This window comes from Diuraphis noxia, unplaced genomic scaffold (genome assembly GCF_037042655.1).
Source record: "Diuraphis noxia isolate RWA-SAM2 unplaced genomic scaffold, SU_Dnox_SAM2 contig0002, whole genome shotgun sequence".
Lineage (NCBI taxonomy): Eukaryota > Metazoa > Arthropoda > Insecta > Hemiptera > Aphididae > Diuraphis > Diuraphis noxia.
In genome coordinates, this window is record NW_028301712.1 from 26,328,064 (window position 1) to 26,349,759 (window position 21,696).

General features: G+C 26.8%; 1 protein-coding gene across 1 annotated transcript; it reads right to left on the reverse strand.

Moving 5' to 3' along the window:
- Nucleotides 1–14,558: 14,558 nt before the first annotated feature.
- Nucleotides 14,559–15,333, reverse strand: LOC107165529 (uncharacterized). The gene is made up of 2 exons (XM_015513808.2): nt 15,154–15,333; nt 14,559–15,084 (listed from the first exon to the last, which is right to left on the reverse strand). The coding sequence occupies exons 1-2, from the start codon at nt 15,222–15,224 to the stop codon at nt 14,793–14,795; spliced, it is 363 nt and encodes a 120-aa protein (XP_015369294.1). The 5' UTR covers nt 15,225–15,333; the 3' UTR covers nt 14,559–14,792.
- Between the last annotated feature and the right edge of the window lie 6,363 nt (nt 15,334–21,696).

A 21,696-nucleotide genomic window follows, 5' to 3' on the forward strand; every position in this document is an offset into this window, starting at 1 on the left:
CATTAAAAAAATAGGGGTGAACATACTTGTTGAAAATGATCATACTGTATATTGTGTATACTGCTGTATTTGTACACACTTCCGACAGGATCAACATTTAAAAATTAATAACAAACTCATCTTACCATACAAACTTCATCTTTGAATAAAGTTTAAGTTGATGAAATTTGGATATTTTTGCAATACATTTTTCATTAGCAACTTGCAATATGCCAATAGTAGTTCACAGTTTCACATTTATTTAAATAATTGGTGTTATAACGATATTTATTTAAACATCATTCGTATAATACAGTGAGTAAAAAGAAAATGTTTTTATAAATAAATTGGAGTATTTAATGATAAAAATATCATTGTGAGTAATAGTTTTTTTCATGTAGTTATAAAATATTATTATTAAATAAATATTTTAGATAAAATATTTTAGACTAATATTATATAATAGATATACTATGTTATTTGTTATTGCGATACCTAGTAGAAAGTACTTAAATAATTTGATGATAATGATTCTAAAAACAAATATTCGTATTATTTATAAAACATTTTAATAAATATAATCAATGTTCAAACTTATTGCTTAAAAATCATAAATGTTAGTATTTATTTATATATTATTTTAACAAAATAGGTATCTATAATATTGTTTTTCGCATAGTATATTAATGTGAACAGCGCTCAATTATTATTTTTTATACATTTACTTTATATACAATATACATTTTATTCATAATTCTTTAAAGTTTAAATGTATAATATATGATCAAAAGATGAAAATGTTGGTGCACTTTTATTGTCTCAGATAGTATTCAATAAAATAAAACTATACAAACATCGTAATATCATCATCAAAATATAAAAATAAATCAAAAAAATCAAAAAAATCAAAAAAATGCATATTGGATACGTAAAAAAACTGTTCAACTATACTGCTATAGGTACCAAAACTAAAACGATTGGTTCTGCATATTTGTTTGCAAGTCACACACAATTGATTATATACAGTATGTAAAACCAAAACACTCAATTATTAATGGTTTGTAAGACCTTCATATAGATAATAAAAATAAGTATAGATATATATTTGTTATATATTTATATCACTTAAATCTGAGATCTGTATCGACTGTGCCTATCATTATATCCTCTTCGGTAAAAAATGTATCTTAAATAATAAGTTGTGTTTCTTTGGAATAAGTACACATATTTCATTATGAATTATAAAATATTATTACATACATATGTAATATGTATTTTATATCTTACACAAAAACTTATAATTTTAATAATTATGAATGTTCTTGTTCTTGTATAAAAATTACCTTACGGTGACGATGTAAAGGATAACTTAGTACCTAAGTAATGTATTTGTTTTATCATTAATTATTATTCCATTTATATTAATAAGATTATGATTTTATGTATAGCGAAGAAAATTATTGTAACTTGCGATTGAATTATTTAAGATGAACAAAAATATAATTTATTTCACCATTATTATTTAAATTTTGTAGTTGTACACTTATATACTTTTACCTATCGGCTATCGACTTACCTATAGCTTTTTCGTGGAACAATAAGCATACATTTTCAATATATAGAGTAGATTATATTTAAACCTAGTGTCCTATTGTAAAAGTGTACTGTAACATAGGGAAATATTATTTATTATTGACGAAATAAAAAGGGCTCAAAAATAAATATTACCATTATACTCCATGTCAAATACATAGATGCAATTGGAATTTTGGGCCCTTACAAATTACATCACGTTTTTTTTTAAATTGAATCCTACATTAGATAGTAGGTTCTTTAAGGCCTAAATATAAGGACTTCAATTGCCTTCCATAAATTTCAAAAATTAATTGTTTGAATATTAATTTTAAATTTACGGATCTAGTCCTTTGGAAAAACAAAGTTAGATTTACAATTAAATTCTAGGTATAAGTAACAGATAAAAAAAACATTATAGTTATAAAGATATACATAGGTATGCTATAAACATGAACAGAGGCGAGAAGCGTCAACATTGGCAAGAGAGATTAATCTTGTGATAGGTTCATTAGCTAAATAATTAGAGGTGTAAGAAGGGATGTAGAAAAGAATATTAATTTATATTAAGAAACAAAACTAAGGTTAATTTAGTATTAAACTTTAAGATTAAATTTGGAAGAAAGAAGACAGTAATTAAATGAGCTAAACCAGCGATTTTTAACCTTCGTGTATTGGAAATTGAAGGTAATCGGAGTAAAAAAGGTCACCCATCTAGATTTGGAAGGAAATTCATATGTACCAGATTTTTCCAGTGTAGTTTTTATATATAATGAATCATCACACAAAATAACTACGTTCAATATACATTCTAATATTTAATAGAACTCCAAAAGGGTCATGCTAAAAACTAAACAGTAGGTGATATACCTAAAATCTATATTATTCACTTATTCAAAGCAAGGATTAATTTACTGAATAGGTACCTAGGTTTAAACAATTAACAGAATATATAAATAATGATCCACAGACGATTGTAAACTCGGCCAGATTAAAAATAATAAGTCCAATTCTTTTCATATGTAATCATTAATCAATAATATTATCTTATATTATTTTTTAGATCCATTTAGCAGTCAGCAATCAGCACTTCCCAGAGAACAATGCATGAGGAAACGATTCGCATTATCATGTACACGTAATACGAGTATACGATATTCATTATTTTCAGATTAAGACGATTAAGTAATTATGTTATGTTTATTACATTTTTTTAAAACCTTTTTACATCGCCATTCACCAATTGATAGATTATTACTAGCTTACAACAACATTATTATAACATAATTATATTATATCGTGGTGAAAATCTATTGTACCATTTATCTTTTTCATTACCTAAAATTTCCTGGCTGAGTTTACAACAATAAAGGTGATTGCACGCTTAGTCTATACATTTCCCCATTATTATGCCGATTGTATTTATTTTTCAAGCCTTAATATCAATAACTATCTGTAAACTGTATTATACATATTGCATGACAAGACAAAATTTCTACTCCACTCAAAATGTAATTTAATTATTAATTTATTACTTAATTAGTTTATGTTATACTACAAATACTAATGACTCATTAGTATACCATGTTATTACTTATTAGTTAACATTTTATTTTTCAATCTACTAAATAAAAATAAATATTTTAGTATCAAATGATTTTTTGACTTGTTTAAAATATATTATCTATATAAGAGCATATTTCAGTATTTTTAAGCGCTTGTATATTCATGCATATATTATTTCTATTTCTGAACCTTAATATACTCCGTGCCACGAGAGAAGTAACCCGTGTCCTGACCAAAACGCAATCGAATTCGCGCATTTATGCACGCCACAGCGCCAACTGTAGAGGACAAAGTGGCGGAAACGGCGCCCACTGCCCAGTACCGCTAGCTGTCGTCAGTCTGCATGCACGAAACGGGTTCCTTCTCTAGAGGCGCGGAGTACCTATAATGAATAATGGGCTTACGGTTTACGGCTTAAGCAAATGGCAATAGCTTCCTCAGGATCCACGGGACTGATGAGACAACATGCGAAGGACCTTTACTGTGGCGGCCACTTCGTTCATATAGGCCCTAACCTAACTTAATCTATTATGCAATTGACGCAACTGAAATTAGGACCTTGTACGTGTTGTATAATAATAATTGTTGCCACTTGCCTAATGGCTATGAGGTAAATACCAAAGAGTCTCAGTGATGTGTGCGCATACAGTTTGTTATTATGCCCATTGCCCACTTATTATTCAATTAGTGTACCTACCTATAAAACGAATCTTTCTTTTCTATCGATATTTAATTTTTCCTTTCATATTAAGTCACAATCGAGATAATTTAGTTGAATTTACCGACAAATATAAATGCAAAACAATAAGTAGTCATTACGGTTCAAACACCTCATAAATAATTGTTTTATGATTCTTTTTTTTTTTAATTTTATCCTTTTAATTTATAATGAAGTTACATAATTCAGATTTATTACTAAATAACTGTTAAACTAACTGCATTTTATCGAACATGTAATATAATAATTTATTATGATATATATATATTTATATATATTAAATATTTGTATACAAACAACTAGCAAGTGACCAGATAACCTAGAGATCTGCTTGTACCTAATATCGTATTAATCAAATAAATATAATCGTTATATTTTGTTTTTACAATGAACTACACTTAAATATGTAGTGACGTAAAAATAAATATTATTGTTACTTTTAAAAATAATTAAATCGTATTATAATTAAACAAATCACACTTCCTTATTCAACATCGGAAGTTTAAAAAGAATAAGTGTAGATCATGATGTGTAAAAAATAAAACTATAAAAAAAATCATCTGCATAGATATATCCAGTATAGTATATATATGATGTTAATATGACCCACAGTGATCTTATATAAGAAATTTTATTACTATAGCATTATAGCACTACAGGTGGCAAGTCAATTCACTTTTTTTTAACTAAAACAGAAAAAAAATATTCACATGTATGATATATTATATTTAATATGTATATGCGATCAGCTCGGAAAAAAATAAAGACAGTTCTGATGGCATAATTTGTTTTCATCGATACGCATGCTCTTAACTATTTACTATTTAGTGTTAATAGGAAACCGGAAATCTATCTGTCATGCATATCATTGTATTTTGTCATGGACAAGGTTCTGCTACACAATTTTGTGTTTCTTACGCCAAAAGGTTATCGACTTTGGCACTTAATAAACAGGAATTAAAAATTCATTTTAAATAGGTAGAAAAGAAGTAATCATAATAGTAATACTAACATTTTTCCTACCTTAGAATATTGTAACTTTAAATAGGTATGTTATAGGTGTAGTTTATATCGATTATGATTTTTACCCCCTCTCTCAGCCTTCAGAATATGTTTTTTTTTATACCAATGTATCAGCAATCTTATAATATCTATATTTAATTAACATTTTTGCATATTATGATATACTTATACGTAACATCGCGGCGAAAAATTGTCATATTAATCTAAATCAAAATATCAAATTGTATTAAAATCTAAAAATGTTCATAGATCATATTTGAAAAACTATCAATCATATCACAAAATTATCAAAATGAGAACTAAATAATAGTAAATACTAAATTGTAAAAAAGCTGTCCTGTTCAAAATTCCTAATTTAGGTACTCATCTTGTTTTTTTCACTTTTTTAGCGTACCCCTTCTATTTATTTGAAACGGAACGCTGGGAACGCAACATTTACTATAGATAATTTGTAAATCATCAGTTTTTCTGATGCAAAATATACCTATAACCTATAGCCATAATATTTGTGCATTTGAATCGAAAATTGATTGTTAAATTGCTAAGAAATTAGCATACACTATACAGCATAGCAAAGAATTGAAGACCTTACACAGACATGCCAAAATTAGTGAATGTTCAAATAATTAATGGCTTGGATATGGGGAGAATTCTTTAAGCAAATAAAGCATGTAGCAATATAATTGATCATATAACATTTAAAATGTGAAAGAGACCATGTATTGACCTTTTGCATAACAAAAGAAAAATATGTATCATTGTTGAACGCTTGTTCATCAGACATCCACTGAATCCCTCTTCTATTATTTTCCAAATCAAGCACTGACTATAGTTTATTAATGCATTTAATTTTCAATATTATGTTAAAAACTAGTATGTGACATAAATTTCACTAATTTCGCATAATTTTTTTACGAAGATTTTATCAACTGGAAAAAAAAATGATTTACAACAATATCCAACTTGTAATGTATAGAGATGATAACTTAAAAATGTTAATAATAGTATCTCGATAAATTCACAGAGAATAACGCATGGAATATTAAATAGAATTTATTAATAAATTTAAACAGAATCATAAAATGAAAATGAAATAAAATATTTTACATTACCTAGCTAAAATTTGATATTTTTTTTTTAAATTTTTTGTCTTGATTTTGATATAATTAGTCGTTTTAGGCTCTTATATTATACCTGTGTACTTAGTTTATATAGTCTCATCTTTCTTGCCTCGACGATAAAGAACAAACTAAAAAATTTGCACAATAAAAGTGTTGGGCGTCCCACAGTATTTACTCCCGCCGTGGAAGCTAAGCAGCACAGCATTGCATTAAACTTGCCGATTTTGGTTTCCCACTACTCCCCTCGGACCTTAAGATGTCCGTAACTCGTGTACCAGAACTCAATGAATTTGTGTAATATGCTCTATTATTTAATTTATATAATTAAAACATACATTTAATATATTTTTTTTTTTTATGTAATGCATATGTAATTAAGAAGTAATAAAAAAATTTGTTTTCCTTAAACTGGCTGTTTTATTCGTTATTTTAGCTTGTTTTACCCCAAAATTGGTTTAATTGCTTTCCAGAAACTTGATAATTAATTTGACATAGGTTAACTTTGGCCCAAAGAAGCAGGAAGGGCAGATATATAGAGATATTTGGAGGTGGGTTAAAGTTACCCCATTGCCGGGCAACATTGGCCCAAATTTTTGTATACATTTTTTACAGTTAAAAAACGAAAAAAATAAAAATTAGATTTCGGATAAGGCATGTATGAACACACACAATTATGTACATATTTTTTTTTTTTTTTTTTCTTAAGTAAAACTTACCTAAAATTAGCTCTAAAGTTTAAAAATGCTGAAAAATGGTACAAAGTTACCCCATGTTATGGTAACTGATTATTAGAATCAGCTAATACTTATTAACAGATACTTAGACAATAATAAATCATGTATGTCAACATTATTTAAAATATTACATCTATTAATTATCAATAAACGTATATATAATACGCGTTGGCTACTCTCACATTCCGTCAGTCGTCACAGAGTTATAGAGTATAGAAAAGTTTTAAACATATACCAACAGTGAAATAATCAGAGCAATCGTATTTAGGTACCTATATCGTTGGTAGGTAATTTAGTCTAGACTATGCTTACATAAAATATGTAATTACAAAAAAAATGTATCGAAAAACGTTTAAAAAAAAAATTATAAGATTATACCTAAATAGTACTAAGTACTAACTACTAACTAGTAATTAAACATAAAAACTAAACAGTGATCGATTATACAGAATATATTGCAATTTATTTGTTAAGATCATTTGCAATCTGCAGCAACTATACCTAATCTTTTCAACGGTGCACTTTAGGATATGCGTCACATCCTAATTGAAAGTGTACTGAGTTTAATCAAACATAGAAGTAGAATACAATGATGAAAGCCTTAACGCGAGAAAAAAATTATGTTGACATGAATATTTCGATTTTGTGTAATAGAATATATGCCAACAATAAGAAATAATTAATTAAGTTTATATAGTTCTGTGTAAGAATTAAATTTGACTAGTTTAAACGTGATATTCTCGAAAGAAACTATTTTCAAAAACGAAAAAGAATATTTGGGGTTAGCTGGTGGACACAAACCTCCCGATTTGCATGATGGTAGGAAAAAAGTCTCGGGGAAAAAAAGTCCCAGAAAAAATGACCATTATTGTGCAATAACAAATTCTCATTTTGAAACAAAGCCCATTCACCTTTATTAATAAAAAAAATTATATTTATTTAAAAATATATAAGTGTACCCTAGACCTAATGATTATTTATTTAATATAATTAATAAAACAATTTTATATTTATTTAAAAATGTATAAAAATATAAAGGCGTACCCTATACCTAATGTTTATTCATTTAAGCCTATTTAATGTATAAATTATATAACTCACCTTCAACTTTAAGGGTTTTCAAATCATAACAGTTGCTGTCGTTTGGATGATCTACACTTTTTTGATTTCTTAAGATTCGTTTTATTGAATTTTCACATGGTAATTAATATGGTACATCTTTCGGCTGATTTATGAGTGTTTCAGAAAAAAATTGGCCTGGTAATTTTAGTTTGTTCCTTCATGTTGCATTTAATTTTTTCAACGATCGCCAAATTTTCATTGGGCAAATGACTATGGTCAAGATTTAATTTTTACCATACATTGGGACCAGTTAAATTCAAACTAGTAGTGAAATTTGCAAAGCATTTTAATGAAGATGCTTTAGAACACTTCCATTGTAGGTAGGTACATGGTTCTCGAAAGTTTTTTTTCGTGTATAAAAATCCTTCATATCCAATTTTAATGTTTCCTTTATTGGATTTTAAAATTTTCATCTTTTTTTAATAATTAAAACTGTTTATATAAATATTTAAAATACTTTTTTGACGTATTCTTACTGTCACACTTGATGCTCTATACTATATACTTATACCTGCAGTCACCACATGTCAACGTATGGCGTTATACACAATGTACCTAATACAATTAATATTAATAAGATAATATTTTATTTTATTACATCATGCTCTACCACCTATAATCTGAGTATATATATATATATATGTCCAACCTACTGCCGATGCCGTAAGTAAAAACCAAGAAATATCTGGTGTTTTTGTCTAGCCATATTTTAGATTGTACGATATAAACTTTATCATAATTTTATTTAGGGGATTTATATATTTATATATATTAATATTATGTGTATGTAGTAGATTTTATTATACCTAGGTACAGAGTGATTATATATAAGTTTTATTTAAAATGTTCCAAAATTCATAATTCTAATGAAATGTCCATACTTAAATATCCATCATTAGTATTATGAACTTTTTTCCCCCGAGCCTTTTTTTCTGTTTGACGATTTGCATGCTCCTACTTATAATCATTATATTATATTATCTACCGTGCTCATACCACGCTTAACACGCACAAGGAATTAAAAATTCTTCCACTTATTTTTTTTTTTAACAACCACTGTCACCAATTTTTTGTTACTTATATGGTTTATGGTTATATCATCTGTTTAAGTAATCGTTTATATTATTATACAATATAATAAGCAATGGATTGTGAGAAGACAATTTAAAAACTGAAACAATAATTAAATTAATGTTGAAGAAAATTATACAATACAAAAAAATACGATTTATAAAAGCATTATCCTTTAAAAAAAAAAAAAAATGTATTGGAATAAACAATCTATAATAATAACTATTACAATAAGCACATGATCTTAGAACAAAAACAAAAATAATATACATGGCCTAGCTGACATTTTGAAGAGAGTTTTACTAGGTATCCAATAGTAACACTCAGATTTTGAAAAATATTAATCATTTTCATCATATTTAAATATTTTTAGTTTAGGTGGACTTTTTATTAATAATATATTGAAATGTAATGTAGGTATTAATGTTTAAATACTCAATAAAGTATAAATATCTTAATTTTGCCCCCTCATTTTAACAAAAAGTCTTAAGTTATTTATTATTATACTCTATTTATCCAAGCACAGTTAGGTATATTATATTTATATTATTTTAAATACAACAATATAAGACTCAGATTACTCCGAAGCTAAAACATTAAAACATAAAAATATATACACATACATTAAGTATTCATACAATATCCACAATCGAACTTGATAAATCCATTTTTGGATGTGCTCCTTCAGTGCATTTAAAAATATAGCACAACCTACCATGCATTAATTAATATATTTTTAGAATTGTTTCATTTCGAGGACTAGACGGTGGAAGGTTAAAAGTGAAAATAAGGAAAGATATCACGTATATTAAATTGCACCTTAACTCTATAAGTGCCTAAATGGTATAGAATATACATAGATATAGATATAAATAATTATATTTTAATTAAAAATACTGAATAATTACCTACTGGATACACCAATCAATGTACTAGATGTATGAAATAATTCAAATTTTGCTAATATTAGAAAGAAAAAAATGTAAATACCTAAACCCCTGAAACTAGCTTCTGAATTCTGCTAACTGTTACACACAGGTTTTAGTGTCGGTTAGGTACCTACTTCATCATTCAACCATTTTGTAACCTATCATAGTAATACATTTGCTTTAATTTAAATTAATTAGGCATATATGAAAAACGTTTATAGGCCAAGGAAATATTTGTTCAACAAAAATTGAAATTAAAGCACTATTGTTTTAAAATTATTTTTTAACTATCTTTTCGATAAAATAAAATGAAAATATTTTGAAAATAATATCATGTCTATAAATTTTTGCTGTGAAAATTAACCAGAACAGTTTTCCATGCAGTTTTCTTAATACTTCCATTGCCTGGTAAAAAAAAAGTTTTGGAAGTTGAAGAAATGCTTCTAAATAATGATTTCAAAATTAATTTTGTACGTATAGTTTAATATAGTAACATGCATAAGAAAATTAGGATATACAGTAAAACCTTTATATTATGGAATCTATAATATAATATCTATATATGTTATGGAATATATTGGAATTAAAAGTTATGCATTTTATCTTTCCTTGTCCAACAAATCTACTTTATTTTATAGATTAAACGAATCAAAACGACATTTCAAATTTTATAAAGACTTGCTTACAGAAATTATTTTCTAATGAGCTATCCACACAAATCTCTTTTACTGGAAAAGCTTTTAAAAAATGTTCTAATCCAAAGATGGCTTTGATCAAACTTAAACTGTTTCAAGTAATATGTGGTATGTATTGTTATTAAATTAGTAAAAAATTCTAAAATAACTTGACTGAAACTTTAAATTTTTTTAGATGTTGGAAAAAACTGTTACCCAAATTATACAGATGATATTGTACAAAAATCTGTAACTGCTTGGTTACGTCACTCAACAGATAGACTACAAAGTCAGATTCAAACCAATCTGATAGGCAGCAGACACATATTCATTAACAAAATGTCAGCCACTTAGAACTTAGTATTAATCCGGAAATGTGATCCCGTGCAAAATAAAGTAATATCATGGAGAACTGATAACAATTATCTAAGTACACATTTGTATATAGTTCGAAAATTATGATTCTCCACAACCATGAACTAAGATATATTATAATATTATCTTAGTTCATGTCCTCAACCAGATAGTCCTAAACAATTGAAAAACACAAAATGTTGATAAAGATCCTACCACCAAAAATGTAACTTTTTTTAACTTCTGGAAAAGGAAACTTTTGTCGTTTGAAAAATGAGTTGAACTTAAAAATGATATAAAATATTTTTGTGCATATTAAGATAAGCTTTAAAAGTTTTCTTTCCAACATTTTTTATTTTTATAAAAGTTTGGTCTCATGTTTTTGACATAATATTATGTTTAACGATACAAGTTATACACCAAAGTTTGATTTAATGTTCTCTCATACTAGACTAATTCCTTACCAGATATCAGATAATTAAACAAAATTTAAAAACCATTAAAAATAATCGGAAAAAAAGGCTTTTTTAATTAATTTACAAAAACTGTAAACCAATTTTAAAAACTAAAGAATAGAAGTCATCTTTTTAATGTAAATAATTTGCTGATATAATTATATTTTATTATTTTAATAAATTAATTAGATAATTACTGGTGTAGTATTGTCTATTATTCTATTAGATTTAGTTCTTAAACTTAAAAATGCATATAATTTGCTTCAAAATCAAATTTCAGCAAATCATCCACAAAGTGCTCTAGGATATAGAACCACAGAATATATGAAATATATAATTATTTATATATATATATTTCATACATTCTGTGATAGAACCTTCAAATTTGATAATAATTTAGGACGCATGTATAATCCCGGAAAGTATTCTCACGGACTGTAGAATTCTGGAATATAAATTGGCGGACCGTATGTCATGGACCGTAGAAACCCAGCAAGTATATTCTCGGACTGTTATTAAAAATGTTTCACTAGACCAGGCACGGGTTTAAGGGGGTGGTTAAGGGGGCAATAGCCCCCCACCCCTTGGGACTAATCTAACTATTTTACAAAGCCAAGTATTATGATATATTTCATGTTCATAAGGAAAAAGAAGTATCAACAGATAACATCATTGAACGGTTTTCAAAAGTTAAAAAAAGAAATATAGCATTAATAATGTAATATATATATTTTATAAATAAATAGCTAATTTTTGTTGTTTATTATATTTGTAAATCTATATTTTTTAAACGGTTTCAGATTAAAATTGATACCAATAATGTAACTATTTAAAATTTGTCACTATTGTGAAAAAACAATGACTTTCTTATGAGGGTCGAGGGACTCAAAAATATAATCTGTAATTTTAAATTTTATATAGACTTAAAAAACAACTAACTAAATTTTTGAACCTCTATTAGCCCCCCCCCCCTTGGTGAGTGATAAAACCCGCCCCTGCACTAGACTGATATGAGAAATTAAACCATCATCAAGTATTCTATCCGTCTTACTAATGCATAACATAGGAAATCATACAATGAATCCATTTCACTCTATTATTTTTAGTATTTAAATTAAATTATGGATGCATGTATAATCCCGGAAAGTATTCTCACGGACTGTAGAATTGACACTGACATAACAACTAACACTGCACTATACATTTATTTGCCGTTATAATCAGTGATAAATATATTTTTGTTGAAAAAACACAGTCAGAGCTGTTGTAATCAGTACTTATAATACATCATGATCATAAATAAAATCATGGACTACATGGTACCTAAATCATTGTTTTATGGAAATCCATGTTTTCCCTCTGAAAACAAACTTTATAACCTCATTACTATTTTCATTAATTAAATATAAATTCAATACATTATTGTTATTATTATCACTTAATAAATGTTACCATGGATAGACCTGCTGTTCACAATAATAAGGATTTTATTTATTTATTTTTAGAAACATTTATATTTTTTTTTAATTGGATTATTTAGGACAATAGGTATTAACAAATCAGTTTATTATTTCTTGTAAATGTAATTGTTATTTACAATATTATATATACCATCCAACACCATGTTACCATCTGATACATAAAATATTTATAATAAATTAAAACTTAAAAAGCACTAATGTATAAAATACTAAAATAAATAAAGTTAGAAAGAACTAAAATAACTCGAGTTGACAAGGCTGAATATATAATTACTAAATGTATTACCCATCTAGTATTATAATTCGATAGTCAAATACTTTAACAGTATAAGTTATTATTGCAAACAGTAGTATATGCAGGATTTTAGTTCGGTTAGGGTTTTAAATGAGTAAATAATTTAAATACTAATACACAATTATTTAAATAATTTGCTTAACAGTTTTTGTATAATAATTTATAACTAATTATAACTAATAACAAATTAACATTTTAATTTATATCTATTAAAAATTATCAACAATTTATTGACTCTGTGTATTGAAATGGTGGTAAATAAGATTTTTTTGTAAAATTAAAAAATTTCAGGGGGGTATTTTGAGTATTCTTGAGTATTTTGTGAAGACTGATGAATATATTATTTATCCAATGCTTCAGGCTTCAGTGATTTATTAATTGTTTTGTTATTATGTAGTTGTATACAATCTAATATTTTATTCTAATAATATAAAACTTGTTCGATTGTCCTATTTATTCATAATGTTATATTTAGATTTATAGATGATAATTTAAGTTTGGATATCAGAAGTTCAGATCAATAGTGTACCATTAAAGATAAAATCTTTATGATAAATATTCAAACTATAAGTTTTTTTTTTCATGAGAATGTACAATAATCATTAATTTGTAAATTGTATACTTAATGTTTATATACTAACTTTGGTGATAAAAAAACAAAAGTAATATTTAAGTAATTAATAAAAGGTTTTAACCATAAGCGTATGCACAAAAACTATCAGCAGGATAGTTATAAATAATATTAGAAGTATTCAGGGGCGACGAAACATAAGATTATTTGAAGCAATTGCTTCATGTTTGAAAACCCTTTGGCCACTGCTGCAAAATATACATTATGCCCAAAGCCTCCACAATTTAATGCTGCCACTGTTTATATTCATGTTTAAACTTTAGTTCAGTTCTAACGATTTCAAATACCCAACATCATTCAGGAGCAGCAACTGTAAATAAGTTAACATTTTTTTTAAATACTCAAGCTCACACCAAATGCATAAATTAAACACGTAAAATAATCTTTGCAATTGTCACTCAATAAAAATTACTATCTAAATATAATATGAAAAATATACAATATTTTGATTAATAATATTACAATAGTAACTAGTAGTCATTAGTCACACTTCCATACCAAGTATAATATAATCTATAAGATGAATTATAATTTATAGTTAGAAATAAAATGTTAATTGTTAATTTAGTATGTAGAACATACATATAACAGTTTTATTATTATTATACAGATCAATACAATAACATCAAATATCAAATGTTCATCAAATTGAGTACACCTACAAAAAAAATTCACATAGTTGTCAACGGCCTTCCATGACTGGCTAACTATTTAGTGTGCACTCTGTAGGATCTTAATACTTAAAATTTAAATGTTTAAAACATTTCAAATATTCTTATTTATAATCTTATTAGTTCTTTGTTAAATCATGTTTAATTAAAAATACAAAGTAATTAAGTATCATAATATTTTATTCCAGATAGATCCATTCATCAATTGATATTTTAAGCTTACAGATACAAATTATACATAATATTATTTATAATCACATAATTTGTATTTAGTATGAACCTATCACATTTATAAATGTACTACTGAAAATCAAAACAAATGTACATATGATTGCTTATTGGTATATTTAAAATATATTCATAGGTACCTAATGAAGTTCTAAAATAACAAAATTATTATTCCCCTTTTAATGTCTCTGATAACGGTTTATCTAGCAATAAATCGAGATCGTTTTCTTCGCGTATTATAAAAAAATATACCATAAATATAATTAAGCTAGCACTGACAACGTGGGCTTCATACCATGGACCGAATTCAGCTTTGCTTCCTATACGAGAATATTGCGCCTTCCAATTGTGCGCTGGACTTGTTGTATATTTCACGGGCTTATCTAACTCTGCATCAAAATTAGAATTTTTATTTGATGCATTTCGAGTAACTATCGACGATGATTGAGTTTTCTTTTCGCTAAAAACCAGAGTTAAAATTATTGACAGCTCATAAAGTTGATTTATTAGAAAAACGTAACAACATTACTTGTGTTTTAATAAACCGTTAACGATTTTGTTCCTTGCCGCGAACGACCTCCATAACTGTTTTGACAACATAACTTTGGCTGTATTGTAGAAAATGATTAATGTCACTTGACTAAGGTTTAAAAATTCTAGTAATACCTACTCACCACTTTAAGTCCAAAAACAAGAAGAATAATAGATATTATATTATTTGATAACATCGTAAATTACTCATATCGCGGATTTGTCTTATCACTTTGTCCTTTTCATAAGAAAAACAGCTGTACAACATCTGCTATCAATTTCAGTCCGTAGTTGAAATAAATTCACAGAATAACACAGATATTATTTTCTATATAATTAATAATTATAATATCTGTGCAGAATAATTGCTTTGCATAAGTTCATATATATTCCCATAGATAGCAGTAAATATTTCGTCTAATTATAACATTTGTGCAGGGCCGGCTTTAGATACGATCGAAGTGTGCGACGGCACAGGGGCGCCAAAATCAAGGGGGCGTGCGGTTGCCTATTTATATGTTTAAAAACAGGGTGAAAGGCGCCGAAATAATACTTGCACTGAGAGCTGGAAAAGCTAGAGCCGGCCCTGCATTTTTGCATTTTTTACAACATTTCGTCTTGCAATAATTGGCTACACACAACGGTGATAACTTACTATTTTTGTGTTCCAGTGCTGTATATATTTATTTTACTATATTTAAATCGTTCACACAACTATACAAGCAGAGATGCAGAAAAATATGGTGGTCTCACTCATTCGCTGCAAATGCAAGGGCAGTGTTAAGTGCAATCAGAGCACCTGCACAAGGCTCAATAAAAATTCAGGGCACCGTAGATGCGAAGCTCGTTTTGGAAAATTAAATAATTACCAAAAAAATATTATCATTTCAAAAAGATAACACTTTTTCAACTACAGTTGAAATAATTGTTCTGTGCAGTGATGTATACATCATTTCTTGATTTCAGAATACAGGTGTCCCGCGAGAATTTACCCATTGCGATTACTCCAGAGATGATAAATAGGTAGGTGCTATAGGTATATCATAAATCCGTTTTTTTATTAGACTCACATAGACAAGGGCTGAAAATGTTGATCTTTCAACATTTTACTTTCATTAACCACAATATGATAATATATTTTTTTAGTTTATAAATAAAATGCCAAAAAACTGGTTTTTATTCGGGCGGCGAGTCCCCCTCTACGGCTAATGGGTATATCCTCACGGGACACTCTGTACACTACTCTGAAGAACGACAAAATATAGGGTACCTATTAATTATTTTTACAATAAAAGTATTGAAGAGAGGTTTAATTGATAATCAAAAAATTACTATTACATTTTTAATATATCAAAATAAAATTATTTAAATAAATTATATACTGCATGTAGTAGAATAGAAAACCGACCATGTCTACTAAGGGAAGTAAATTTAAAATAAGTTAATTTAGTTTATTATAATTTATAAATGTCTTTTACAAAGCCACTCTTGAGAAGACGTTAAACCTGCATGTATTGTCACCGTCTTAAAATTGTGTAATATTATATAATATAGTATATATAGTATATAGCAAATTTTACACTCAACAGCTGATCTCGTTTAGCTCCGTTGACCGTTAGTTTAAACAATAGAGACATTAATTGACCTCTTATGAAATTTAAAGATAAGAATATTATTTAGACGACCTTATTGAATTTTTATTACCTATATTTTAATTTTGAAACGAGTAATAAGTATTTTAAAATACACAAACAATTTAAAATTTTGAAATTTTTATAACTCGCTTCAAAATTAAAATATAATGAAAATCTCATGAGGTTGTCCAAATAATAATTTTATCTTTTAAAAGAGATCAATTCATCCAATTTTTAAACTAACGGAGCTAAACGTGATCTTCTGGGCGTGAAATTTGTCATGTTATGCATTTTAAGATGGAGACAAAACTGCAGGTATTAAGTTATACCGTATAACGTTCTCTTATAAATCGCTTTATTTATTTTTAAATTCTGAGTGAAGATGATCAAATCCATTGGTTAAACATTGATGTTTATTTTAATTTTTAATTTTTTTTTTTTTTTTAAAGAGCATACAGATAGACTTTCGAGTGGTAAACTTTGCCCAAAAGTCACGTTCAGTCTATTTAATGTCTCTATAGATAAAAAAATGTACAAAATATCCTTTTAAGAAAGTAAGAAAATATTCTGGAATAGGCGAATGCAGCATTTAAAATGTTATAACATCAGTGGCGTAATTAATGTGGAGAAAGGTTTTGTATATCACCCATCCCATGAAATTTTTTTAAAACTGGCAAACCATATTTAAGTACTTATTATAGGTAAACTATTGTATATTTAATAGAAATAATATATAAAAATCCAACTCCCCTATGCGGCTATACGAGCTGTACGTACATGTACATATTATCATTATCATACTATACTACCATAATACAAATATGATAATATTAATAAATAAAACTAATCACTATTGCAAAAATGTATTGAAATATCTTCTGCATAACAATGCAGTTTAGCTGCCCAGCGGTTTTTAGAAATTATTTCAGAAACCTATGTATTTCATGGTCTTTAGAGCCTTAGTGGAATGATGTAATCAGAATTTATCGGTTGGACTTACTTTCAAAGCATTGATTCTATAATCAATGTTTCAAAGTTAAAACCCTTTTTAAGATTTATGATGCATTTATATATGCGCCTACTTAATATGTACCACGATAGTTCTACTTAAGAAGTGCTAATAAGTCATAATATAATACTATATACACTAACATTTTTTTAGCGGGGGAGGGGTAAATATTTCAATCCCACTCTTTAATATTAAACTAAAATATGAAAATATTCAATTTTGATGCAAATAGTTGATCAAATGAAAAATTACAAAATTATTTATTATTTTAGTACAAGAAGTTTAGGTTTTGTATTGACTGACGCATCCATTACAGCACATAACACAATGTACGATAGACAAGATAGACAAAACCTTGTATCTATATTATTATGTTTATTACAGGCACAGCCCGCAATGATAGGTTTGTACGTGTTATAAAATATAAATATTTAAATTTAAAACTAAACACAATTTTACTCAATCATAATCATAATATTATATAATAGAATAATATACGAGTGGCTGGGTACATTAGGTATATGTTCTTACATAATTTATACATAGTGTATCTTTTTCCAATTATTTTACCTATACCATAACGCACATAACGAAAGATGGGATGATTAGTGCTTATTGTTTTGTCAAGCTAGTTAAATATGTGTACTGCACCAGTCGCCACCAGACTCGCAATTCTACTGACGTCTAAATGTTATACCCCGTATTATGGCTTATGCCAGTGCTTCTCAACCTTTTTTGTTATAAGGCCCCCACTATATCTAATGTAAAACCGTCAAGGCCCCCCCTAACAATTTTATTATTATTTAATAATAGTAATTTACAATTAGACTTAATCGACAATGATTAATCATATGATTGGTTATAATATAACTAAACAACCGAAAATATTTTAAGGCCCCTCAGTCATAATATAGCCATGACCCTCAAGTTAAGAAGCACTGGCTTATGCGAAAATCACACCGAGTACCGACAATATTATACCGAATAATCAATAAATGATGTAATGTTTCGATTGATTGAACATGCAGTAGGTACCTATACCTCACATAATAAACTAATAAAAAACTATTAAAAAAGAATAATATATTTAATACGGTTTATAATATGTAATATCAGTAAGTATCCACTAATCAGTCTAATCATAATTATAAATTTGGTCAGCAAACGTGCAAATTAGGTAGATATCTACCTAAAAAAAATTAACTACTTAAATATAGGTATTAACATTCTATATAGATATAGATCTTACAGATTAAATAAATCACATAGGTAGCGACATATTAATATATTCAATCATGACTTTGACTGCAAAACAAAAAATAGCAGCTGTGTATTAGTCATTATAGTATTATACTCTTAACTCACAAGGTATATAAAATTATTAATTTTATTTTTGCCTGCCTCTCTACCTATAGGTACTTATTTGTATCAAGCATAATGTCACTTGACAATTGGTACACAATTTAAAACATACGACTATAAAATAAATATGAAATATTTAATGCATAATAGAGCTGCAGAATCTTTGAATTTCCAAAAATGCCCGCTTCTATAAATATTTATTAACATCAAAAATTATTTTGAAATAAAAATCAACTAATGTTGTATCCATAGTAAATACTAAATAGTAATACTTCTATACTTTTTTGAATTTTGAGCGGATTAATTAAATGTATACCTAAATACCACCTTCTCTACAGTTCAAACGACGAATGCTAATATTCATTTCAATCTCCACTCTATTTTAAATAACAAATCAGCTACAGCTATAAAATAAATAATCACCTTTATTTTGGAATCTGGCTTTATATTATTATAGTTAAGAATTGATGTATTGCCAGTATTGGTAATTATATCTTGTATATTATTTTATTATAAATGTCAAGTTGTCATAGTTTATAGTAATATAGCTTATAATAAAAATAAAAATAAATTGAAAATTGAATGTATATAATAGTTTTATGTAATGATGTGGTTTCTTTTATGACACCTATTACATTAGAAACTATATGCTTTGATCTTTTACCATACAGAATCTATGCTATATGATTCTACGTCGATCAAGGCTGTAATTTAAAGTAATTTCGGTGGACCACTGGATTCCCTGCAGTTAAGCTTTTGACTTCGGGGGTAGTTGCTTGGCAGTTGGATTCAGTTGGTACTTGGGTAAGCAATTTTTGATATTTATTATTAATAAATCCTCCATACTTAATTTTGAAAAAAAACTGGAATATTTACGCATTATATAGTAAAGTAACACCATTTTTTTTACAAAGTTAAAGAAGACATTTGAGAAATAAGAGGTTTTTTTTCATTAGATAGTTTTTATGAAATCATTGAAGTTTATTTGTATGTTACTATGGTTGGATATAGGTTTTTAAGTGTGAAATATGTCATTGTGTAAATTTAGGTTATGGGATTTCAGTACGAAATTAAGTACAAAATAAATAATTTCAATTTAATTCAAATTAATATTTAAGGACTTGATTATCTATTCGAAACTTCACCACAACATGGGAGCCTATACTATTATTTATTATACATAATACCTATGCCAATATGGAATGTTAAAATTGTTTCTATATTTATGCCAAGAACTTATTTAAACCTAACGTTTTACGGCACGGGTACGCCGGTAAAGTTATTGACATTTGACTAATATATATGTTATTAAAATCAAATATCAGACAAATAAATAATTTACAATAATATCCACCTCCTTAGATTATTGTTCTTGCTTGTGGTGCGGATAGAAACTTAAAATTATTATACAATTAAATTATAATATATAAATATTATATAAATATATAAATATAAATAAACAATCAGGAAAAGTTTTTACAAATCTTTATACCATATAGGTACATTGAGTTTTAAATTTAGTCATTTAATATACATACACAATATACATAATATGCAGAAAAATGAACTATTCTAACGCTGTGAATGACCAGTTAACGATTTTTTATTTATATTATTGTTTCCGAAATTCCAGGAGTTATTGAACACAATTGTATACAAAGCGGCATAGAGTTAAAAAATTATGGTCCCAGAAATTCTACGAATTTATGACTAAATGATTTTTTAGTGAAATTTGATTAAGCATCTTACGCTCTTGTTTCCCTTTTATTATACATTTTATCAAGTTAATAATACAACTAATATAATATTGCCTATAAGTATACGGCTAAGAATTTAACGATAAATTGTTAAATAATATTATGTTTATATATTCTTTATAGATACTTACTTACTATTTGGAAAAAATTAGTTCAACCTACCGTTTACATATTATGTGTACTTTAATAGAAAAATAAATTAGGTTCATAATATTAGGATCATAATAAATGTGAAATATACTTTTGCGATTTGAAATTTAAGTAAATAAAATAAAAATATATTCTAACAGACCGCTCAAAATCATTTTCTTGTAATGTACAATGATTTATTGTATTGAAATCAAATTTAACACAATATTCATTTCAGATTTGGAGAATTCTACACGGAGCTACCTATATGTATGTGTACTTTATGACGAGGTACACTCAAAACCTATATAGGTACTATACAGGCGTATACAGCAGACGAGTAGAGCGACTTCCCCTGTTGTTTGTTTGATTTATATTCTCTATAAATAATAATATTATAAATGTTGTTGTTCATTTATTGACATTATTTATTATGTCAACATTTAAAGCCCTAGCTAGGTATACCCTCGTAGCCCGTATAGGTATATATTGTAATGAATATATTGAAAAATAAAAATCATAACTTATAAATTATAATTTATACAAAATATATATATATTTAAATTTATAATATACATTACAGGTATATAACTATTTTACACTTGAAAATAATTTTAAATTTTTATTTTAAACCGTATTCTTAACAACTG